At 40.5% G+C, this 24649-nt stretch overlaps 2 protein-coding genes across 28 annotated transcripts in view; both read left to right on the top strand.

The window, feature by feature from the left end:
- The window catches only part of cno (adherens junction formation factor afadin), a 25818-nt gene extending 10767 nt beyond the window's left edge, over positions 1–15051 (top strand). For 11 of the 22 annotated variants that reach the window (XM_034338589.2, XM_034338594.2, XM_034338596.2 and 8 more), the window contains 22 exons: positions 1–284; positions 362–461; positions 2090–2186; positions 2260–2554; positions 2681–2799; positions 3272–3574; positions 3771–4050; positions 4133–5038; positions 5141–5287; positions 5390–5455; positions 5549–5622; positions 5707–5825; positions 6098–6259; positions 8337–8441; positions 8667–8808; positions 8887–9147; positions 9226–10380; positions 10462–10591; positions 10668–11514; positions 11583–11848; positions 11984–12096; positions 12175–15051. In XM_034338589.2, the coding sequence (XP_034194480.2) occupies positions 1–284; positions 362–461; positions 2090–2186; positions 2260–2554; positions 2681–2799; positions 3272–3574; positions 3771–4050; positions 4133–5038; positions 5141–5287; positions 5390–5455; positions 5549–5622; positions 5707–5825; positions 6098–6259; positions 8337–8441; positions 8667–8808; positions 8887–9147; positions 9226–10380; positions 10462–10591; positions 10668–11514; positions 11583–11848; positions 11984–12096; positions 12175–12532 (6329 nt within the window). In that variant the 3' untranslated portion in view covers positions 12533–15051. Of the gene's footprint in view, positions 285–361; positions 462–494; positions 1733–2089; positions 2187–2259; positions 2555–2680; positions 2800–3271; positions 3575–3770; positions 4051–4132; positions 5039–5140; positions 5288–5389; positions 5456–5548; positions 5623–5706; positions 5826–6097; positions 6260–8336; positions 8442–8666; positions 8809–8886; positions 9148–9225; positions 10381–10461; positions 10592–10667; positions 11515–11582; positions 11849–11983; positions 12097–12174 lie in introns of those variants that run through there. The other 11 variants (XM_076693195.1, XM_034338587.2, XR_013065219.1 and 8 more) reach the window with 10 other exon arrangements.
- LOC117610793 (uncharacterized) overlaps positions 14957–24649 on the top strand; it is a 15343-nt gene continuing 5650 nt past the window's right edge. The window contains exons 1-17 of one of the 6 annotated variants that reach the window (XM_076693197.1): positions 15011–15098; positions 16344–16397; positions 18528–18656; positions 18874–19004; positions 19539–19665; positions 19799–19924; positions 20046–20189; positions 20269–20357; positions 20433–20637; positions 20704–20864; positions 21762–21867; positions 22778–22900; positions 23200–23423; positions 23494–23593; positions 23695–24029; positions 24126–24366; positions 24443–24580. In XM_076693197.1, the coding sequence (XP_076549312.1) occupies positions 18537–18656; positions 18874–19004; positions 19539–19665; positions 19799–19924; positions 20046–20189; positions 20269–20357; positions 20433–20637; positions 20704–20864; positions 21762–21867; positions 22778–22900; positions 23200–23423; positions 23494–23593; positions 23695–24029; positions 24126–24366; positions 24443–24580 (2370 nt within the window). In that variant the 5' untranslated portion in view covers positions 15011–15098; positions 16344–16397; positions 18528–18536. Of the gene's footprint in view, positions 15099–15560; positions 15745–16343; positions 16398–17230; positions 17330–18374; positions 18395–18527; positions 18657–18873; positions 19005–19538; positions 19666–19798; positions 19925–20045; positions 20190–20268; positions 20358–20432; positions 20638–20703; positions 20865–21761; positions 21868–22777; positions 22901–23199; positions 23424–23493; positions 23594–23694; positions 24030–24125; positions 24367–24442; positions 24581–24649 lie in introns of those variants that run through there. The other 5 variants (XM_034338608.2, XM_076693196.1, XM_076693198.1 and 2 more) reach the window with 5 other exon arrangements.

The following is a 24649-nucleotide window of genomic DNA, read 5'->3' on the forward strand; positions in this document are numbered from 1 at the left end:
AATTGCCGGAAACTAGCTTTACCAGAAGCATTTCGAATCCGGAAGCCGTGATGAGGAGGCGACGTCAGCAAAAGTTGGAAAGAAAACTGCAGCAGTTTCGCAGCAAGGATGGTGGCCCGGACACCGGTGGGACATTGAAGATTTACGGCGAAGCGCTTTGCAAGGATGTACCGTATAAAACGCTACTTCTGAGCGTACGAGATTCAGCGGTTCACGTTGTGCGAGAGATGCTCTCCAAATACGGTTTAGAGAAGGTTGATCCGCAGCAGTATTGTCTCGTGCAGGTCAGTTATTCGCTTTTAATTGTGTTCGTTTTATAGTTTAAAACAATATAAATAACATTGTTTGGAACGTTGCGCAGGTAAATAGCGAACACGTTAACGGAGGATCTCAACAGGAATACATATTGGACGACGACGAATGCCCTCTAGCTATTCTCATGAATCATCCTTCTGCACGAGGTAAGTATTTGCAAACCGAAGCGAAGATATTGAAAAATTAGAAATATATTATACTGATCATTGATTGCCGCGCATCCATTTTCAAAAGAAAAATCTGTTTCGAACGTTTGGCGCGGAAAACAGCGTTCGTTTGTCCGACGCGACGTCGTCGATATGTTTAGATAGTATTCCTACGTAGAATACATGTAATAGTATAGCTGCGCTGGTAGGTACACATTAGCAATTGGTCGACGCTAGACGAAACGACATTACGAGAGTATACGTCGATAGATGTGTAGGCGTGCGCGCGCGCCACGTTTCGAAGAACCGCCCACCGATCACTGTTTCTCTCTGCAATGCTCAAGTTCAGTCGCGCGAAGTATTGTGACGTAATTGTCAATATTGTTATCACTTCTGTCAACTGCCATTCAAACTTGAACGATCAGAATTTCGTCCGCAACACTCGTCGTCACGCGAGAAAGGAAAAGAAGCCTGTTGTTTTTCGTGTGGGAAAACTTTACTAAACGGCAGTCATGACTAGGCAAAATCAGCTGTCCTGTAAAAGATATGGTAGGACATTGAACAAGACAGAAGAACGAGAAAAACTAGACTGCGACGAGTCAAAACAGAGACGCTAGGGCGTCGATCATCGAGGTGATCGACTTTTCAAAAGACAGGTCTCGAAATGGGGTGATTTGTGGAAAGTTCAACTGCGAGGGTGTGAAAACTTTGGTCCTCCACTCGCGACCTTGTATCCTACCAGCTAAGAACACGAGATATTAGAAGAAAGGAAAAGAAAAGTTTTCAAAGTTTGAAAAATTAAAAAATAAGAAAAGCACTGAGGATGAGATGTAACAAGTTTGGTATGACGAGGAGGAGGTTGAGAGTTAGAGGAAAATGATAGCATGTTTCGAACAGTGAAACGATAGATTTTGCATGGAAGATGGTTGCATTGACGGAACACGAAAGTCGACCAATCCACTTTTTTCGTTTCCGATATTCTGCGACAAGCTATCGCGATTACCGACAGATATATAATAAAATAGTAGTAGTACTGACAAGTACGTAATAGAGTGTATTCTTGGTACATTTACATTTGCGTTTATTCGGTACAAATTGAAACACAAAGGACCAAAATTAATACGACCGATCCTAAGGAAAGGGACCACGTATATAGTTACAAAAAAGAGAGAGGAGGAAAAAACGCGCCTTCACGTGTACGCGTTCAGGGACCATAACAAAATCAACGAACTAACACGTTTCATGCAACATGATGGATTGGGGAATCAGACGTAAGAATCCTTCGCTTAAAGTTGTACGCCATCGAGATTATAGTTTAACTTGAAAAAAAAAAAAAAAATAAAAAAACAAAAAAAAAAACACGAGGCAATTAGTCAGCCGAAATACAAATAACTCGTCTCCTGTGTATTTCCACGGGTTTTGCACGACTCGATCGATTCGAACGAGTATATGTATCGATCGTAAGTAGAAGCAAGGCGAAACGGTGCGGTTGTATCGACACGCGTGTATTATGTAGGTCACTTGAACGCGTAAAGGATAATTTAAAAGGATTTAACGTCTTCAATATCTGCAAGATAATTATTCCACTCGAAGAAAATGAAACAATTGATATTTCTTATTGTTTTCAGGTTCCATCATGTTTCATGTCCGAAGAAGGCCTGCCGATTACGTGCCTCGGAAACGGAAGAAAAAGCCTAGTGGCAAGTGGAACGAACTCGATCACAGGTTCGTGAAGGAGACAATTAATATCTCGCTAAATAATATCTAAACATTTCTATTTCGCTCTTTTTACAATTAGATACGAAGATGAAAGATTGCCCTTTTTACTGGAATTGAATCCTGACGGGAGCGACGTTCCAAATGGAGCTGGTGCAAGACATCGGTTACAACCTAACGTGACGGAGGTGGGTTCGGAAAGACCGATAGGCCCTCAAGCTGTTCAAGCTCAAACTCTCACGTTGACTGGACCGACTGTTATGCCGAGACACTGTGTGATCGCTTTTACGGAAAATATCGTTACTCTCACCCCTTGCTCCAGGGATGCTCACACATACGTGAACAACCAACGGATACATCAAACGACGATACTCCAGGTATGCCGTTATCGAACGCGTTATTTCGTTATTTATTTTTATATTTTTATTTTTATTTTTATTTGTTTTCTCGCCTCGCCTCGCCTCGCCTCGCCTCGCCTCGCCTCGTTGTTCGCTCTTCCGTAGAACGGAGCGATCGTGAAATTCGGCAGACTGCATACCTTTCGGTTCATCGATCCGGCACCCGAAGAACGCATCAGACAACGACACGAGTCTACGAGGCAAATCGAATACGGTTACGATCGGTGAGTTGATTATACGTGATTCAAGAGGCACGATACGGCACACGAATGTGACACACGATACAAAAATCGTTACCGTGTAGATGTAGAATAGAGAATAGGTGTAGAGGCGAATGGAATGAATTGCAAATGAACGATAGGAAAATAAAAAGCAGAGTTAAATGGGGCAGATTTTGTATAAAGGGTAATAGAAAGACAGGAACTAAACCGTGTTCGTGAAAGTAGTCAGGTGAGAACGAGCCAAGTGAAAAATTCGACGCTTGACTGGTACGAGGAAAAAAGGTTCGCGCGTGTTTTACCTACTCGGAATTTGAGCACGCTTTTCTTTCTCTTGACCAACTTTATGCCACCACCACCCCCGTTCGTCGTGAAACAACGAAAGAGAAGCTCTAGTTTGCGCTTGATATTTCATTTTTTTTTTTCTTTCTTTCTTTCTTTCCTTCTTTGGTTTTGCTTGTTTCTTTCCTGCACGCAGCTTGCTTCTGTACCGTAGACGCTCGCCAGACTTGACTGGTCAGGAGACAAACGTGGAGCGATACGGCTCGACATCCGGCACTCCGAACAGCGGACAGAATCAAGGGTCGCAGAATCAGGGCCAGGCGAATCAAGAACAAGCTTCTCATCCATCTAGTCCGAGCAAATCGACGACTAATTCCGCTGTTGGTCATCCTCAAAGTCCGACGCACGCGTCAGAGTCCACCCATAATTACGAGACTACGTTTGATCTCGATGGAAACGTTGAGACTGCCAGTTTAACCAGCAGCAGAGACGGTAACAGGTAATCTCTTCGCGATCGTGGCGAGTTTAAGTATCAGAGGATTTAACGGACAGAAGAAGAGGAAGCGGGTTTACAAATGGGACGGGATGGGTTGGGATAAAATAAAGAAAAAGAAATAGAAAAGCAGAAGCGAAATCGTAAAAGCTCGTGAAACGTAAAGGAACTAATGATTCTTAATCGTTCGTTCGAACTACAGGACGTTGCAAAATGATCGGCAAGTACGTGGCACGGATCCAATTTTGCCAGCCGTGCTGGAGTTCCTGGAGGAAACGGAGGAAACGTTTTTCCACGCGGTGATCACGGACGTGGAACCGTCCGCGCCTCAATTCAAACTTGCACCAACGTATACGCTTTATCTGGCAGCGAGGTACCGGGCAAGTACGCATTACAGGCCAGAGCTACAACCGACGGAAAGGGCGCACAGGTTGACCGTGATGCTGGCGAATGTTGCCACCATGATACAACGCGTGATACAGGTAATGAAAGAATTCCAATACGCGGGTGTATCAGTTTATAAACGTACATTGAAAAATTTGTTATTCCGTATGATGTGAACAGGAACGATACATGGACGCGTCTTCTCTGGCGCTGTGGTTGGCAAACGGGTCAGAATTATTGCACATGCTGAAGAACGATCGACACGTGGGTGCGTTCTCGACAAGAGCGCAAGACATTCTGACGGAAGCTGTTCACGCTGCATTCGCATCTTTAGTGCGATGTATATCTTTAGAGCTAGCTCCTGCAATGTCTCAGTTCATGGCTGACGCCGACGAGCCTGCGAAAGAGGCCGGGGTTTTACAAATATTTTCCAACACGATGGCTCTGCTAAGGCGGTGCAGAGTAAATGCCGCTCTCACTATTCAATTGTTCAGCCACTTGTTTCACGCGATCAACGCGACAGCTTTCAACTCGTTGGTCTCGAATACGAATTTGTGCGTCCGATGGTTCGGTCGTCGATTGAAAGCAAGATTGAACGCGCTCGAGACCTGGGCCGAGAGGCAGGGTCTCGAATTGGCGAGCCAGTGCCATTTGGCGACGATCATGCAAGCGACGCACTTGCTACAGGCGCCGAAATACAACGCGGAGGAGCTTGCCACCTTAAGCTCCACGTGTTTCAAATTGAATTCTCTTCAGGTCAGGGCGTTGTTACAAAAGTATCAACCAGCCGCTGACGAACCGAGACTTCCAGCGGAACTGATCGAGAACGTGGTACGAGTAGCGGAGAGTGTGGCCGACACGCTAGCGCGTGCTGACGGCAGAGAGATTCGACTCGAGGAAGAGCCAACGCTCGCGTTGGCGCTTCTTCTGCCCGAGGATGGGTACAGTTGCGAGGTGATACGCGGAGTTCCACCAGGATTAGCAGAATTCTTAGCACCGTTGCAACGAGACGGTCTATGTCGAATGGCTCCGCAGCCTACGAGCAGCGGATACTGGACCATATACATGATCGATCATCACAACAATGTGAGTCATTTGTTTCTTCTTCCTCTTCTTTTTCTTCTTCTTCTTTTAAATAAGAACGCTGCTTTGACGAAAGTTAATTATTCGAGTGTTTATCGCTCTTAGTTTCGCAGTCCCAGCGCGATGAGTAACAGATCCGGTAGCGGCTATTCCTGTAACGCAGGAGGACCAAATTCCTCTCAGCCAGAGATACACGTGATCAAATTACACAAATCTACCAACGGGATGGGTTTGAGCATTGTCGCGGCAAAGGTACGTTTTCTGACTCATTGTCAGACGCAGTTTGATGTTTTAATCATTAAGGGAGCGTGGAATCAGCGGACAATTCTCCAAGTCTGTTCGTCACGTTTTTAGGGCGCCGGTCAAGATAGGCTGGGAATATATATAAAAAGCGTGGTTGCAGGTGGTGCCGCCGATGCTGTGAGTATACGAATACGTCTACTATTATTATTATTATCATTATTATGTAAATTAATGTAGAACCGAGTACGTGATATTGTAACGTTTGAGCAGGATGGTAGATTGACGGCTGGCGATCAACTGCTCAAGGTTGACGGACAAAGTTTAGTTGGAATTACTCAAGAAAAGTAAGTAAACCCCTGGTGGAGTGGAGAAAGTGGTTGCAGAAACGTGTATCTCGTATCGATTACAAAGAATGATAATATTTCCAGAGCCGCCGAGTATCTGGTGCGCACGGGACCGATAGTGACCCTCGAAGTTGCCAAGCAGGGTGCCATATATCATGGTTTGGCTACTTTATTGTCGCAACCGTCACCGGTTATGAGCAGAGGTACTCGTTTTTCAATAGTTTTCAATCTTTACACGGTGTGGTAGCAAGACTTGTTCTTTTTCCTCTCTGTCCTCCTCCCCTGGATGCTTCAAAGCCAAAAGACAGAGAGGAAGAATGAGAAGCTTTGAAAGGAAAACGGAAGGGGGCCAGACCCCTATTTCTCGTGGCTGATCTATTCTCGCGACGCTTTCCCGTTCGTGTTCGCTTGCGTAACACATGCTACAGAGAAGTAATTAGCTTCACTAACGCTTTACTAACTGATTGTTTCCAAGCAGCGCACAAGGTTCGACCCAAGTCCGAGCACTTGGAAACTCCAAAGGTACAAGAAGCAAGCGACGAGCATCCGTCCAGCTCGCGTTCGATGGGTAATTTATTGGATGCGCCAAGGCCCACGGCAATTACTTTGCCAGACCGTTCGGTCGATCCAGTGTCAGGTGCGAGTCTTTGTCCCGTTTCGAACTTTGATCAATTTACTCGCTACAATTTAAACGATTCGTGCGCGCGTTTACCAACCGAATCTTCTTCGGTACGTGTAACGGACGCGACGATGGAATATAAAGAAGAAAAAGAAGAGGAAGCAAAAGTCGCGTCCTTCCTCGCGAACAACCGCGACGATTCTTTCCATTTAGTTTCCAACGTCGAAGATGACTCGTTCAAGGTGTCCTCGAATTTTCACTTGTCGAGCAGCTCATATGAACACGACGACGGTTTTAACAATCTTGATTCTATACCGTACATCGACCAGATGGATGAAACGTATCCATCGAGCGACCAATCTTACGAGTGTCGATTGGAGGAAGGTGATGGGACATTTAACGTCGTAACTGGTATTTCACTAACTATGAACAACGGGCAAGAAATACCGAACGGCGATAGGGAGAAATTTGCAGGTGTAAACGCGCAGGAATGTGGTTTCGAAGGAAATGAAAGGAAGGAAGTAATGGAAGCACTGTCCATTTGTCCAGTCTCGGAAGAGAAAATAGTAGAAAATACATTTGCGGATTTAAAGACGGACGCCACGATGTTTGAATTAAATCTTGACCTGTCCGGTTTGGACAACGATACCTCGACCAATCTCTCCAGTGATATATCAAGCGATCTATCAAGCTTCCAGGTATCTCAAAAGTGTTGGAGATCTCCGGAAGAGGTACGACTCGGTTGTGGTCGAGTAGCGGCTCTAGCTAGATACTTTTCAAAACTCGACGAAACCGAAACTATGATTCAGAATAAATCAAAGTTGAGATCGATGAAACTGCAGAGTTATCGAAGATTCGCATCAGAGCCCAATTTTACTTTAACCGACTTACAATTAGACGGAAATAATTCTGATAGCTGTCAACTCGTTGAAAAACACTGCCGATCTGAATTGGATTTGAGAAACGACGAACAATGCGTCGAAGAAATTTGTTGGTCAAGGGAGAAGCTACCACTCGAAAAGTCAACTATGGATACCACAAATGATAAGAAACAGATGGAAACCTTAAAGAATGATAAAGCGAGAAAGTTATCGTTGGCTGAGCAACAATGCGTGATCGAGCAGCTTGAAGAAATGTCTAATCTTGACAATACCCTACCGATCACTCTCATTTCGAGCGCGTCTCTGACTACTTTGCCGTTGTTTCAACACATTGAACCGCGCCACAAAATTTTGACGCGAACACATGACGATGAATCGATAATGCAATTTTCCAGTTCCTGTCCCAATTTCGAGAGCGTAAGACTATCGAGGGATAATTTACGAGGCCCTTGTTTCGATCGAAGGTACTCAAATGACGAATTGAAATCGAAATGTTGCCAGGATAAATGCTGTTTGCATCAAAAGGAAATTCAAAATAATGAACATAACGATAGCAACAAGTTACAGGAAGAAAATGAGCCGCCAGTGATTGACGACGATGAGAATCGACAAAAATCAATCGCTTACACGAGATTAGCTCGAATGTCTCTAAACTTCAATTCCTTTTTACGTAAGCAACTCGAATCGATTCTTGAATGCGCCTGCCTATCAGTGTTGAAAATGATCGTTGTACGAATTAGCGGACATACGATGTCCTCACCGCGCATGCCGACGTTATTTTTGGTTAAACAATTTTCGTTAAACCCCTCCCCCCACGATACAAATCGTTCTGATTTTAATTACAATTTGTACACGCACTCAGAGTTACACAGTTGGCTTATGATGTATTAGGAAGTAAATTTGCGTTTAGGATTGTAAACGCAGAAAAACCGAACCGTCGTCATTGTTCACTTGCAAAAATATTTTATTACTCGTACGCACAATTCGAATTTAATTTGCTTTTGCTTATTTTTGCTTTCGTTCGCTTTTGTTCGTTTCCGTTCGATTCCGTTTGCATCTCGTACGCGCACGTCTCTACGTTGCATGCCATTGATCTAGTTTATAACATTCTTTCGACTTCGACGCATTACTTTCTTTTTCCTTTTCTTTCCTTCTTATACATGTAACTCGAAAAAGCTATACAAATATGTTTCTGCATCATGTGCTTATCACAGGACCTCGCCGCATGAGCGAACGAGATTTACCATCGCGACTTGGACGCGACGTAACCGCTCCTCAGCAACAAATGCATACCAGCAAGTCCGTGCCAGCGTTGCACAGTAAGTAATCGAAGGAGCAATTGTTCCTACTGTTCGTCACATTCACACTCATTATCACCATACACACTGTTTCGTGAACCGCGAAATTATAAGCATTTGCTTTCAATGTAAAACTCGCATGCTTTCTTACTCGCACACGCAATCCACTTAATCGAAAATGTAAATAAATTTGAAGAAATATCTTTATTTGTTTTAAAAAGTAACGAATAATTTTGAACGTTATAGACGTAGGTACCGATGGTAAGCAACAGCACGAGGTATTCAACCCTGGTTATAGCAGAGCATCTTCCAGTAATAGCGTTACTCCGCCAGTCACCCAGCCGTTGCCAATGAACGCCATTAATGGCTCAACGTCGTTACGTTCTCGGTAATTTACCCTTTCTCTTTCTAATTGGCAAACATCAAATCATTTCTATTTATCTCGTAATATGTTTCGAAAAAATAGTTCCAGTCATAATTTACACGACCCGACGAGAATCGGTACGTTACCGCCGAGCGGTCTTCTGGTCGGTAGACAACAATCCTCTCCGAATTTGAATCCTGGTCAAGCAACAACGAATAACAATGCTTCGAGTAACGTTAACGCGGCCTTGAACGTGCTTCAAGGTAACGAAGCTGAAAGGTTTTATCAGAATTTGAGTATCTACAGGAATCAAGACGGCACGGCGAAACAACGATATAGTCCATCTCAACATTTGGAGGAGAGGTGAACTTTTTAATTCTACATAATTTTTCTCTGCTCTTATTATTTTCACTCCTCCGCTCTATTCTTTGTTTTTTACAGAAATCTTCTGCAGCCGCAGAAGAACTCGAGAGGTTCGCAAAATTCTTTGAATCGACCGGGAACGTTTGAAACTAGCCAAATCAGAGACCGTCCAATATCCGCTTACGTACCTCAAAACCAACAACAGTCTTATTTAGGCGGGCAATCGCAGTCGCAGTCGCAGTCGCAATCGCAATCGCAATTGTATTCGCAACAAGGATGCGCACCGCCACCTCCGAGATCTCAGTCCTCGCGAGACATGATACGACAGGAAGCAAAACTTCAGGAAATGCAGGAAGAAGTGAGAAGACGAGAATTGCGGGGTGGCGTGCCAGTTCCATCGAATCAATATCGACCAAATACCGCGTACAATGTAAAAGCAAATACGATTGCATCGACAAGTTCCTCCGTTCGTCCGACGAAATCTCTTGGTTCTCAACCAAATTTGGGATCGAGTCCGCCGGTGACGGTGCCCACATCTCCGATTTCGGTATCCAGCCATAGCGCGAAACAAGTTGGTACCTCTAGTTACGGTTACTTGGATCCGCAGTATGGATCGTACATGATCCAACACAGCAAGTCCCCGCATATGCATCCGCATCAACATCAACACCAGCATCAGCATCAATCTCAATCTCAAGCTCAACCTCAATCTCAGCCTCAGTCTCAACCTCAACCTCAACCTCAACCTCAACCTCAACCTCAACCTCAACCTCAACATCAGCATCAACACCCGCATCAATACTCTCATCAACACCAATACCAACATCCGCATTACCATCACCATCAGAACATGCAACAGCAGAACTTTGTGCACGTCCAATACGGCACTACGCCTCCATCGAGAGGAAAAAGCGAATTGACGCGATTACAACCGAATGGAATGATGCTCGAATATGGAAGAGATCAGAACTCTCAAGAAACTGATCAAAGTCAACGTCTTACCATTGGATCGCAGTATTATTTAAATGGAAATTCGGACGTACGAAACGAACAGTACGCTGGTGAAAATAGCATGAATAGATCACAGATCGCGGCAGAAGGTAATACTTTGATGACTAATGAGATGACTCCGATTAGACCCACCCTTCCGGAAGAGGGATACACCGAAAGCCCTCCGCCACCGCCACCAAACACTTCGACTCATCCTCTTTATAACAAACAGTCGGATTCGAGGTAATACACATCTAATAAAATGATTACTTATTTTTTTTTTTTTTTTTTAATTAATATAAATTTGATCGTAATATTATATAGATACACCGCGAGTATGCAGGATCCTCCTCGCGGCGGATATTACCCGGCTAACGGGATGGGAAGCGCGTTGCAACCGCGTCAGTATCAGTACAGTGCCACGAATCCTTGGCAGCGAGAAGAAAGAGAAAAGGTAAAGTGATCAAACGAACTCTTTTTCGGCCATTCGTTGAGATTTTGTAATTGTAATTGTTGTGACAATTGTGTAGGAACAAGCGCGCAGAAGGGAAGCGGCAAGACAATGGCGGGACCAACAAATAGCGGAATTAAGCGCGTTACCTCATAGAACTCCCCAACAGGAAGAACAGCTTAGAGCGCTCCAGTTGGAGAGGGATTTTCAAAAGAGAGCCGAAGAGGTCGCTAATCAACAAGACGATGACGAGGAAAGCAATGATTTGGACGCAGAGAGTATACAGCGACTTCAAGGGTTGCTTCGTACAACGACGGTTCAAGAACGAAACAATGCATCGGAACCACAGGTCAATCTGTCCAGAAACAACGTGGCCAATCAATCCGTCAGAGGAAACTATGCTGCACAAAGCCTGGATAGAACCGTGCATGGTACGAGTATTATCACGCACGGGGCTGACGCATCGCAAACTTCCCAAAACGTTCAAACGAATTGTTTAAGCCAGCAAGAAAACTCTAATTCCCATTCGTCGTCGAACTTTCAACACGAGCAAAGCATGCAAATGCAAAATAGTGCCGGACAAATGCAGATATCATCCTTAATTCAATCGAATACTGCTCAAAAGTCCGGCTCCCATGGTCCTATTCAGTCCATCGAAGACAAAGATATGCATCGTAGATCAGATGAGATTAAACGAAGGCAGTTGGAACTCGATGAAGTTCAGAAAAAGAAAGAGGAAGATGCTAATAAGCAGCAACAAATTCAACAGATGTATCAACAGCAGCAACAACAGCAACAACAGCATCTCCACCATCATCACCATCATCATTTGCAGCAACCGCAATCTCATATCAAGAGTCAACAAATGTTACATCCTAATATGTTACGGTTGGATAACTTGTCCATTAATGGACTCACCTCGTCTTGTAAGCACTCTATATATATTTTGTTTGCTAATGAATTATTGGTTTTATTTTAATATATGATTTTATAGCTACACAAAATGGTAATAACGACGCGCCTCTGCCACCGGAACGAGGTTCCAGTTTTGCGGTGATGTCGCAGACTGGGGTACTCCGATCGAACAATTCAAATTCATCGAATATTATGACATTAACTTCCCCGCAATCAACGACCGTCAAGAGAGTCTCCTTTCATGATTCGAACGCAAACGTGGAATCAGTACAACGAAATGTATCGTCTGGAAATTTAACCGCGATTCCGTCCACAACTATGGATGTCATTTCAGAAGATCCAAACGTAAGATATGCGGTACACGATACGTTGTTTTCTTAACTTATATACTCTTACAATGCTGTAGATACACAGGTGCAGAGATAAATTTTATATAATTAGTAAAAACGAAAAGTTATTAGTTTATGACTGGATTTGTAGATTTTCATCAACGATGCTGAAATGTTATTGGCATCTCCAAAGACGCCCGAAGGACCTGGTATACCAATTAGCGGTAGTACACCTGGCGTGATAGGCGCTCAAGAAGTTTACAAGTAACGTCGTTTTCTTTTCTCCTCTTGAGAAATTGTAAAGCAAATTAATTTATCGCATTGTTTGACCATTTTCTTTAGGGATCCGAGGCAAAGACGACTTGCTGAAAAGCAAAAACAACAGCAACAAAATTCTCAAGTTGGACCAGTACCTGAGAAACTAAGTTTCAAGGAGAAAATGAAGATGTTTGCGATGGAAACGGGAGAAGATGGAACACCACGGGATAAGGTGAAAATTTCGCGTGCTCAACGCGAAATAGATAACATAGGTAATCCTACTACTGCACTGATCAGCAATAACGGCAACAACAGCAGTAATAATTACAACAACAATAACGGTAACAATATCAATGCCGTTACTACTAACAATACAAACAATAGCAACAGCAGCAGCAGCAGCAGCAGCAGCAACAACAACGCTCATAACAATAGGAATTAAGACTGAACATCGAAATTTATTTTCTGTATAATGATACCGGATAACATTAGTAACAGGAATAGATTCAACAGAAATAACTGGTTCACTGATCCAACTTTTTTATCACGCAGTAAGTCAAATAAACGATATGGTTTATTTTTAATGATATATCGTTCGATAAGAGTACACGCCGAATTTATTTTCCACCACTACCGAGCCCGGGAAAAGAAAGATAAATATGAAACTATTTGTAACAAACGCATTCCGACGATGAAACGATTCCTGGTTGTCTGTGCCTATACGACAGCAATTCCGCAACTATTCGTGTTTCATGCATCTGACTCGACTCGTTCGAAACAGGACCAATTTAAAGTTGATGTTTTCATAATTAGACATAGCATGGAATAAAAGTTTGCGACGAAGTGTCACTTTGGACTTCAGAATTGTTGTTGCATCAATTTCGCTAAGGCAACGTATGATTATATTGAAAAAGGTTATATGTCACGAATGTACATAGATAGTATTAGTTTAATTTTTAGAGTTACTTGTTATGTACGATGTTGTTTCGTATTTATACATACATATATTCGTTATTACGCGTATCAAGTACAGAGTACTTTAGGCAACGCGTATGCGCACGCACGTTTTTCGTTTATTCAGCCAACAGATACAATAGCTTTAATGCGATCGTTTGATAGAACGTGCACCGATTAATCAAATAGGCAGCTTTAAGTAAATCAATGATGAGAATATTAGAGTGATACACGTTCGGTATTATAGAAAAATTTCATCTCAGAACAGTAGATTATGGTTAATTATTATATTATATCGTAGATCGAGAAAAGGCGACTAAAATTGCATTCTTTGTTAGGTACTGTTCCCCGCTCTAAGCCTCGGTTTATCGCAGTTACGTTTAATAACGTTTCAGCGAAATTTCATTCCATTGCGTTATCTTTGTCGACGCTGATCACCTATGCAATTATTTCTCGTTAGTGTTTCTAAAGAGAAAATCAACGACCATAGAGTGACTAGATTTAAGCGAATGATCGAAACTCTTTAACATTTCCCTTATAATCTTTTGTTCGTTATTCTGATTTTCCGATCAACAGTTGATCGCAATGTTCTTACATTGCCATTTTAAAAGAAAGCGTGAAGAGTATAAGAAGATGAAGAAAAATTAGGGAGAAATGTGCAGTGAATAAAAATATTTTCTTTGTTGTGTATAGCAAACATAAAATATTGTATCTGCACTATATTTTTTCTAACTTTCATATTTCCTGAAAAACGAACTTTATTCGTTTGCGATCTAAAATATTAATATTTTCACTTGATATCTTGTTAGCAAATATATTGTCACAGTTTACTATTGTATACATTATAATTATACTTTTATAAATCAGTTATTTTTTAATTACTGTAAAAGACGTACGATGCGATTAAGAAATAAAAGAAAGAATCACTCGCAATCTTTAATAGTTAAAACAAGTAAATGATCGAAGATAAATTAAAAAAATAGTAGTATAATACATATACACGAACAGAGTTTAGCGATATCTGGATCAACAAGGTAGGAGCAGAACTTAATTTATTTAAAACAAAACAAATTTGTGTAATTAACAACTAATTTTTTAAATCCCTAGCAGGCCTAAGAAGCGAGTCCGTTCGTGTCGGTCAATGTGTACCAGAACGTTGACGTCTTGACGATCGAGCATCGGGTATTGCACTTTATAACAAAAAATATTATTTTAAAAATAACGCATTTCCGACCTATAGGAACAAGGCCCCCATAAGACGATTTTGCGTCTAAGTATGTTTACTTGAATATTAATCGATGTAAATGCAAATCTAAATTAGTTATACAAGCTTCAATGTTAATTTTATAAATTTTATTTGAGCTACTTTTTTTTATATCGTGTATGGGAAGGGGCCCTTTTTCGGAGCTCTCCTCGGACCCTCGAAATCTCAGGATCGGCCCTGTATAGGAATTTAAAGTTATCAGTTAATCAAACAGCGTTTGTACGTATCGACTTCCCGGGTTGTTCGGAAGCGTTCGATAGAGAGCGCAAACACGTGTTACGTTGATTAGAATTTTGCCGAGAGAGGCGACATCGTCGCGTCGGTTGAAAGGAAAAATTTGCGCTTCGACTTGTATGTAGAATACGGTCGAGCGTCTTGAACTAATTCAGTCAAACAGTGGCAGTCGGTGCGATTGGTTTGCCCAGTGACTGCACATTTTCTTCGAATCTGTAACATTTGCAATAGTGCTTTCATTAAAATAATTTAGCTACTTCAGTCACGCTATATGATTTTCAACAATTTTTGCAACGGCCAATTGGAATTTCGTTTTTCACGGTAATATCGTACACCGAGCAGAAAATTGACTAAATCGTGCGCGGGTGTATGTGTGTGTTAGATTTATAAAAATCGATTAAAGTAGAAATAAAAGAACAATTAGTAGAAACGAAAAAGGACGGAAGCAAAGACGGGAGAATATTGAAGAAGGAAACGATAGACACAAGTTAGAATTTCAAATAACCAGACTGCGGATTAAGCAAGCGTGCTATCAATCGTTGACACGATTCGACAGGTAAATGTTTTTCTAACTTTGACTGTACGTATGTATTTCATTTCGAAACTTATTACATCCAGTTAAATAGATTAAAAATAAAATTTATCGAACAAAATGTCGCATACCGCGATAGAATTATTCAACTAAAAACAGTTGGGACCAATCCAAAAATGCTCCTTTCGTGCCATGCAACAAATTAACGGTAAAAATAAACCATTCAGTCCTAAAATGGGTATGTATCGTGGAGCATAACGCGCAAAATTGGTCTTATCGATACGCGTGTATGCAAACAAACGATTCTTTTAACAGTTGTGCAGAACCGCTTAGAAAAACTTACGAAACCGGTTTATTTGGGGTAACCAGGTTGAATTCAATGAAATTGCTGCACGAGAAAGAAATGTATGTTCGTCTATACATATACGCGTAGTATATCTATGTTCGTCGGCACTAAAGTGTTGCTAGTTTTGAAATAAACGGTAGTACTGCTGGTTCGTTTCGTATTAATTTTAGCGAACTTCAAGGTTCTGCCCCCTGTTATTAGTTCTTTTTATAGAGACTAAGTTTGTTTCTGATGAAACTGGAAAAAAATGTATATGTACATTATACATTCGATACTCCAAATGTACAGAAGGACGCGATGAAATTTAACCCAATTATTCGAAAGGTACTTGTAAATATATGTTAATTATAAGTAATAAAAAAAAAAACTTTACGATCATTGAAGGCGTAGTAGAATGTTATAAATTCGCAACTTGGGGTATTAACTATTAATGAGCTAACAGCGATCGTTGTGACGAACGATGGCAATTGATTGTTCGGAGTCCAAGTATCAATCGAATGAATGAATGCAAAGGAAGGGCAGGGGGGTATATAATTTCCCATTAGCGTTAAGGAAGTAAATGAGAAATTGCAAAATATAGAGGGAAACTGAAATCGACGCACTTAGATCGTATCTAATAAGCGATAATACAGTGTACTCTACTATGGTACATACTAATGAACTTGTTCCCCTCCCTTACTGCATTCTTACGATAACCGGGAGTTTCCGTTGCATGTTATCGTTATTTTTAAGATCAAGATTTCGTAAGAACCTCGAGATAATTACTTTTTTAAGCTGCACGGTATTTAAAAGGATTTACGCGGATGTACTTCAGCTTCGAACGAAAGAAGAAGGAAAAATAGAAAAGATGATTCTATGCATGTTTTAAGGGTTCAATTCTTGATAAATTGCCCTTTGTAGTATCTTCCACTTTCTTCTTTCAGTTATTTGGATCACTGATGACCTTCCTGCTGCACTAAACATGTTAATTTCACAAGGTAACGGCGTTATCAGTAGAGTTTTCGTATTCCTAAGATAGGTCTGTATTTTAAGGGGGGAAACTAAGAGTTTTCTAGGTTCTATTGGTGTTTTGGCAAGAAGCCAAATATCGTTGACGTCCAAGCTATCCTGGTTGCTTGAAAACGTGGATTTCTTTGGCCGAATTGTTGAGTGAACGAAAAATATCGCTGATCAATCAAATTACATTAGAAAACCGGCCTCGTTCCAAGCTCTTAGATATTTTTCTCCTTTACGTAAAATATCGGGAATAGAATATTGCAAAATTTTAGGAATACATAAACAGGTTCTATTAAATCGCTATGAATTTATATGAAAAGTCGAGGAAGAAGAGATAATCTACGATGTAGAATGATATTTTGGTTAATTTAATAAGAAAAAGTTACGTGCACGTCGTGAGAGCGATAACCAATGTTGTTCAAGTACCGCGAAGGGATGCAGCGGGCAGAAGGGAATATTGGTGGTAGCATTGGGTGTCCAGGGGATCTAGGGGTGGGCGAAACTTGACGATTTCAGCCGCGATGAAGCGTAGCGATAAACGAGAGAAGTAGTATGTATAATACAGTACTGCGAAATCAGTCCCTTGGTCGACGATACGCGAAAATCAACATAAGTAATTAACAAGTCGAGACGAGATAAGATTTAAGTGTCATTGAGCAATTCGTAGAATTGTAAAGGATTGAATTATTGGTAGGAGAAAAACTACAGGAGATAGGGAAAATGAAACGTGACGGTAAAGTAGTAACCGCATTAGTAAACTGGAAGCTTTTCGGTGTAAGTCGATGAGATGTGTGTTTGAACGATTTGAACGATTTGAACGCAATCGGTGCTCGTTGAAGTCGCGTTGAAATCGAAGAAAAATCAATCGAATGGAAACAAAGTGGTACTATCGTTATCGCGCAAAATTTGAAGGGTAAGCATATTTGTTCGATATAATCAGCGTTTGGTAATCGCGTTTCACGAACCGCGCGACACACTGCGTTGTGAAAGTTATTCGAGGAAAGGCGTAACGTAATAATTGTTTATTTTTTCCAATTACCATCGTCAATTTTTCATTTTCTTTTACTATAAATTAACAATAATAATGTTACTTTAAAAATTGTGCACCGTAAAAAAGAAGTATGAACGTACATTGTATGCTAGGCGAATTTTTCTTTTTGTTCTTTTGAAATTGAATTTTTGCAGAAACACGCCTGCCTGTACACGATACATATCTGTTGTATAGAGAATGAACAACGAGCAACGTACGCGATGAAAGATATTTATTGTCGATCGACCGATCCAACACGATATGCGCAATAACGGAGTCTAATTACCAGCACGTTACTTTCGTAGAATAGCTCGTACACATAAGTGTATCCTGTGAACGCTTCTCGCCTTCGAACTCGACCGCAGTAGAGGTGACCTACGATTGCTGATACCGATAATTTACCAGATCGGATTTGCAGTACATCATATTTCAACGTGGTGGTCGTACTTTAACAGCTCGAAAGATATCGCGTACGGAGAAACCAGAAACGATATCAAAATATGTTCGCTATTCTCATCCTTTATCTACTCTCTTTATATTCTTTACTGTAATTAACGTACCAGTAGATTGTACGAATGATCGCTCGTTAAACCTTGGAGATTTTTGAATTTTTAAAACGTTTGTACGATTACCTCGTTTATACGTATCGACATACGTCTTGTATATCTTTTCCTGTGTCGATTTTTTTATAGTATTTTTTTTTCCCCCCGGTTTTCAATTAGGAAGATACATTTAATGCATTAAGCGAGGAAAGAGAGGTGCAAATGCGCGCGCACGCGCAACCCTTTACATAATAAATCGATGGCATGCGCGTAAACACGTTCGATCGTCGGAACGACGCACACCGTATGCGCGTGTTACGTGCGTGTAGGTTTTCTGCAATCGTATTCGCTAAGAAAAATTCCTTTTCGAATTAGATCGCGAGTTCACGCGATAGGCTGTTTAACTGTTAGTCGTTACATAATTTTTTCGCATATTTCTGCTCATCTTTTCTTTCCTTTTTCTTTTTTCTATCCTCGGTATTCTAGCTCGCTCGATTCAACGATAACCTTGCAAATTTATATTTCCTTCAATTTTTCAGAGAGAAATTATGAACACCGATCAAAGCTGGTCCTTGCCCCCGAAACAGGCTCTTTACGATCCAGATCTTGAAAAGGATGCCTGCGGTGTTGGATTCATTGTTGCCATTGATGGAAAGAAATCTCATAAGGTAAATCGATCACGTATCCTTTCCTTTTCTGTTAACGTTGGATAATAATTGAAGAAAATTTCATTCGTATACGGTATGTCTTCTTTGTTTCCTCGGCACAGTTAAGTGATTTCAAGTTGTGACACTCTGTTTTTTTTTTTATCCTTATTTCCTCCTTTCTTTTTTCATTTATCTTTTCTATCGTAACATACAGAATGTTGTAAATATACTTTTACAGATTATTAGAGATGCGGAAACTCTGTCGGCGCGTATGAACCACCGTGGTGCATGTGCCTGCGATAATGACACGGGAGACGGAGCCGGTGTTCTTTGCTCCATTCCTCACGAGTATTACGCTGAAGAATTGCGGTAAGAGATAAGCATTGATCACGGTCCTTCCACTGCTTTGTCATTCATTGACGTATACTAGTAACGATGCGTCTGATAACGCGTTTCATTTCATAATTCGTCGTACGACGTAATTTCAGGGGTTATCGCGTAATTCACGAATCTCTCGATCAGCGCATAGAAGTGTTGCGTGTTTACTTTCTTATCGATTCTATTATTTATTACCAAACAATATCAGCTGTGTTACACGGCCACGGTCGATGTTAACAAAAAATGTTTCGTTTCGTTTCGTTTTAACGTTGTTAGATGTTTACATCTATTTTTTGTTAGATATTTTACAGTCTGCGACATTGGTAACGATCCTTGTACGTTTCTGACTGAAAATAGAGATAAGTTACTGTACACGGAAGTTGCAGCTTGACACGGGATATGTGTATGTAGTCTGTGATTGCTGATGATCAAAATCTATTTTCGTTTTAGCAAATTACACTGAATGTTCGTACCCGCTAGTAACGCGTATAAAATGAAAATAAAATGTGTAAATTTATTTTTCAGTGAACAGCAAAATGTCGAATTACCAGAATTTGGACGTTACGCTACCGGTGTTCTATTCCTTGACAAAAATACACACAAAGAAGTTGAGGCTGCGTTTGATAAATTGGCGAAAGAATGCAATTTAAGGGTACGATGTATTCGGCGCTCGTTTTAAATATATATTTCTGTAGTTTCCGCTCATCTTATTTCTAATTGCGCAGTCTTTCCTACAAAAGTGTTTTTCATCAACTTGTATTTTCAAGTGTTTTCCTTGATTGTAGGTAATTTGTTGGCGAAATGTTCCAACTGATAATACAAAAATTGGTGAAGTAGCACGAAAATGCGAGCCTTACATGCGTCAAGTCTTTGTTACCGGCGATCAAGATGACGCTACTCTTGAACGACAGGTAATCACTATTCGCCAATGTAATCTTTCATTAAGTAAATAAATGATATAAGTAATATATTGTCACGTCGATGTAACAATCGTATTGCGACTAAAATCCGTTTTCCAATATTTCATTGCAGGTCTTCGTTTTAAGGAAAAGATCCTCCCATTCTATTCTACAGTTAGGTGCAAGGTTCTATGTATGCTCGCTTTCCGTACGAATTGTCGTTTACAAAGGTCAATTAACGGCGGATCAATTATGGTTGTATTTCCTAGATTTGAACGTAAGAAAAACTTTACTATTATTAGACAGGTATAATCGTTATTTTAACAATTGAATTGACACAAGTGTGTTTCTTGTAGTCGCCAAAATTTGAAACCTATTTGGCATTAGTTCACACGAGATTTTCTACAAATACGTTTCCCAGCTGGGAAAGGGCGCATCCTCTTCGGTAAGCGACTCGAAGATCCTAAACCGTGTCCGGTTTTTCTTATTGATCAATAGAAAATAATAACTTTGCCTATAGATTATTAGCACACAATGGCGAAATCAATACTTTAAGAGGAAACGTAAATCTGATGAAAGCCCGAGAAGGAGTGATGAGTAGTAAGCTTTTTGGCGAGCAATTGAAAGAGCTCTATCCTGTGGTAGAACCAAATCTTTCCGATTCAGGAGCCGTCGATTGCGTTTTGGAATTCTTGGTAATGGTCGGACAGCGATCTTTACCAGAGGTACGTAATATCGAGGTATTGAAATATTAACCAGATCCAAGATGTTATTGAAAGTAATACGTTTAGGCAGTAATGACGATGGTACCGGAAGCATGGCAAAACGATATGACGATGGCGACTGAGAAGCGCGACTTTTATCATTGGGCTGCTTGCGCGATGGAACCTTGGGACGGTCCTGCTCTTTTAACGTTTACGGATGGACGTTATGTCGGTGCTATTTTAGACAGGTAGGAGCTAACATTTGCATTTTGCGGTTCAAAGCGATTCTTATCGTCTACCCGTTTTCATACAGTTTCACTCTCGTTGAATATGTAGCGTTTTGATCAAATCTTTTCTCACAGCTGTTGTTCAAGAACAGAAAAAAGAAATGTGTCGGTGACATAATGAGGTCAAAGTTTAAGACATCTTTTACAGTGTATTCGAGGGAAAGCTGTCATGAGAACGGCGTACAAGTTAAATGTGATAAATTGCACGTTACAAGCCTGATGTTATCTGTGAAATCCAGTGTGTACGTATATGTATATATATTCCACATTTTTATATGTAGAAAGAGTTGAAGAGGGTCACATTTATTATGACAAAAGAAATAGAAAGGTAAACATGGATTATCGAGGTTCTGGAGGGAAGCAAGGTAATAATTTTTAAGTCTATTATAATGCAAGATCAAAAGGTTTAGGAAAAGTCAGGAAGTCTACTCGGAGGATACATTGCAGTGGTGAACAAAGAAAAAAGAAAAAAAAAAATAAGAATTCGTTTCCCTCCAAGGATCGTAGGCAACGGACCGTACAGCGCTGTCACTCGTGGTCCAGTGCCTACAGAATCGATGTTTACAGAAAAAAGGAACTTCATTGATGTCTCAAGATTTTTTGAAGTAACTAATAAGCACAGGGGATAAAAAGAGCGAGGAAAGGATCTTGTAAGCGTGTAAATGAATAAAAGAATGAGTTTATTTGGATGTGTGTAACAAGAGAATGATAAGAGAGAAGAGAGAGAGAGAGAGAGTGAAAGAGAGAGTAGAAGAGGAGGGCAATGCGAAAATATAAAGCAAAGTATAGTTCACAGTTGATACTAGTACGCGACACTGAGGTGGTAATACAAAAGACTTTTGAATTTTTGTTTGGCAGAAACGGCCTGCGCCCATCGCGCTTCTACGTCACTAAGGATAACATGATGGTGATGGCGTCCGAAGTGGGCGTCTATGACACTCCGCCCAGCAATGTAGTCCTGAAGGTAAACGAGGAAACAAACACATAATCGGCCAGTCCAGTCCTTATTAGACATTTTTTTCAGGCCGAATTATTTGTTAAAGAAACAGTGACTTGTGTCTAAATGCTTTTTGTATATTGTCCAACATGTAGCATTTCAGCTTTAGAGGGGATACCGTGGGCACAAAGTGGAAAAGTTTTTTTTAAAAATATGAATCGAACTTGCATTACTTGAACTAATCTAAAGAAATTCATTATCAACGTCCTGTTTCTTCTTCTTCTTCTTCTTCTTCTTCTTCTTCTTTTTTTTTTAGCTAGTCAACGCAAGAAAATACATGAATCCTGCATACATCGGTCCATAATCTTACACCATATTTATATCCACACTCTTAGCTGGATACTTTATGTGCATTCTCTTTAGTTTATACATTGCTCGTCTTCATCTATCTGTTGCTCTAGAATGGATATTAGATCAGAACAGAATGGATATGCACCGGTACGCGTGGGCGTGTGCCTGTATGTGCGTATGCGCGCATGTATCGTACTTGTAACACAATCTCTCCCACCGGCGTCACATTTGAATTCAACAGCATATCATACGAATTAACCAACTGTCTGTAGACGATTCCTGGAAAACTTAAAAATTTTTCGGGTTTATTATTGCAGGAGAGATATGCCTTTATACTTTATATTATTTCCCGACATTTATTGTTGTTGTTGTTGTTGTTGTTATTATTATTATTATTATTATTACTACTATTACACGTAAATAGGAAATCACGCACTGTGTTTGTTTAATCTTTTAATATCTTAACGCAGGAATTAGGTTTGTATGAAACTACGCAAGATTATCATTTGGTGCTACTATAATGTACATGTCCAGTGGTTGTTCATATTATTTGTTGATGATTAGTTAAGTTTCATTTTATTTACAGAGCCGTTTAAAACCAGGAAGAATGCTACTCGTCGATACGCATGAAAAGAGGATCATAGAAGATGTTGAACTGAAAATGCAAATTGCTAGAAGCAGACCTCATTCGAAATGGCTTAAAGATCAGGTAGAGTTGTTGTTTTATTTCTTTGCTTTATAAAATATAATCTCTTTTCATTCGACTATCAAGTACCAATATCAATATCTATATATGTGACGTTATATATATTCGATTAAAAAGAAAACATTTATTTCTCTTTCCAAACAACAATCGTACATGTCATCGTACACAGATGGTGAGTTTTTCATATCCATTGTCCAGTAATTTCTGATTACGCTTTGTTAGATCATATTCAACGCCGATATTTATCCCACAATTTACTTTCTTGCTCGAATTTCTATTCAATTGAACGTACTTGCGCGTAGATTACAATGGAAGAGCTACGAGCTGCTGACACCGAGCATGGCAAATCAAACGCGGTTGCTGTTGAGAATGGCTTCGTTGTAGAACAAGATAAAGGCGAGATGGACAGTGACGGAAATCCTATATCTGCTGTGAATCGAGTCTGGGGAGGTGATAAAAGACTATCCCTTTACGGTTATACACTGGAGACTATTAATATGCTGTTCCTACCGATGATGCAGTCCAAGTACGTATTATATCTCCGATTATTTTAATGATTACCGGTTAATTCATGAAATTGTATAACCACTATACAGAAAAGAAGCATTAGGTTCAATGGGTAACGATGCACCGCTTGCCTGTCTTTCACAATTTCAACCACTCGTCTACGAATACTTTAAACAGCTGTTTGCTCAGGTACAATTAATTTTTGTAACCAAAAACGCATCGTTCTTTTCTGTAAATAATTCATGTTACAGATATCGAATAATATACTTGTTCGTTAAAATTTCTCTTAGGTCACAAATCCTCCGATAGATCCTTTTAGAGAAAAAATCGTGATGTCGATGCTGTGTCCTATCGGGCCTGAAAGCAACATTTTGGAACCAAGCGAACTTCAAGTACACAGATTATTTTTACCGCAACCGATATTATCTTTAAGCGATCTCGAAGTAATTAAACGCACGAGATACCGTGGTTGGAAGAGTAAAGTAATCGATGCAACTTACCCTGTAGAAGAAGGTCTATCTGGATTAGTGAACACGTTAAATCGCGTCAGCGATGAGGCTAATCAAGCCGCAAAAGAAGGATATCAGTTTCTCGTTCTTTCTGATAGACAAGGTGGTCCAGACAGGTGAATAATATATCTTCTGTGAATACTGCCAGGTATACAATGACAAAACGTGTAAGCGTTTTTTTAATAGCATTGTTGCATTGTTGTTTCTCTTAGAGTACCTGTCAGTAGCCTCTTAGTATTAGGCGCGGTGCACCATCATTTAATTGAGGAACGACAGCGTATGAAAGTTGGTCTTATCCTGGAAACTGCCGAAGCTAGAGAAGTACATCATGTTTGTTTGTTACTTGGTTATGGAGCAGATGCTATCTGTCCCTATCTTGTTTTCGAAATGGCAAGAAATCTTCGAGCGGATGGTGTACTCGATTCGTCGTTCAACGATAATGTCCTATGTTCGGTAAGTATATTGGGTTACTTTTGGACCTTAACAGAAAAAAAATATAATAAAATCATCGATTCTGAACACACTGTAGAACTATGCGGAAGCAATGGAGAGAGGTATAGCAAAAGTAATGGCGAAAATGGGGATCTCCACGTTGCAGTCTTATAAAGGAGCTCAAATTTTTGAAGCAGTCGGTTTGGCCGATGAAGTCATTGAGAAATGTTTCAAGGTATGTAGCAACATAGTAAAAGATTGTCTACAGTGAACGGTGAACCGACGAAAGTACACATGATTAAAA

The sequence above is a fragment of the Osmia lignaria genome, chromosome 3 (genome assembly GCF_051020975.1).
Source record: "Osmia lignaria lignaria isolate PbOS001 chromosome 3, iyOsmLign1, whole genome shotgun sequence".
Taxonomy (NCBI): Eukaryota; Metazoa; Arthropoda; class Insecta; order Hymenoptera; family Megachilidae; genus Osmia; species Osmia lignaria.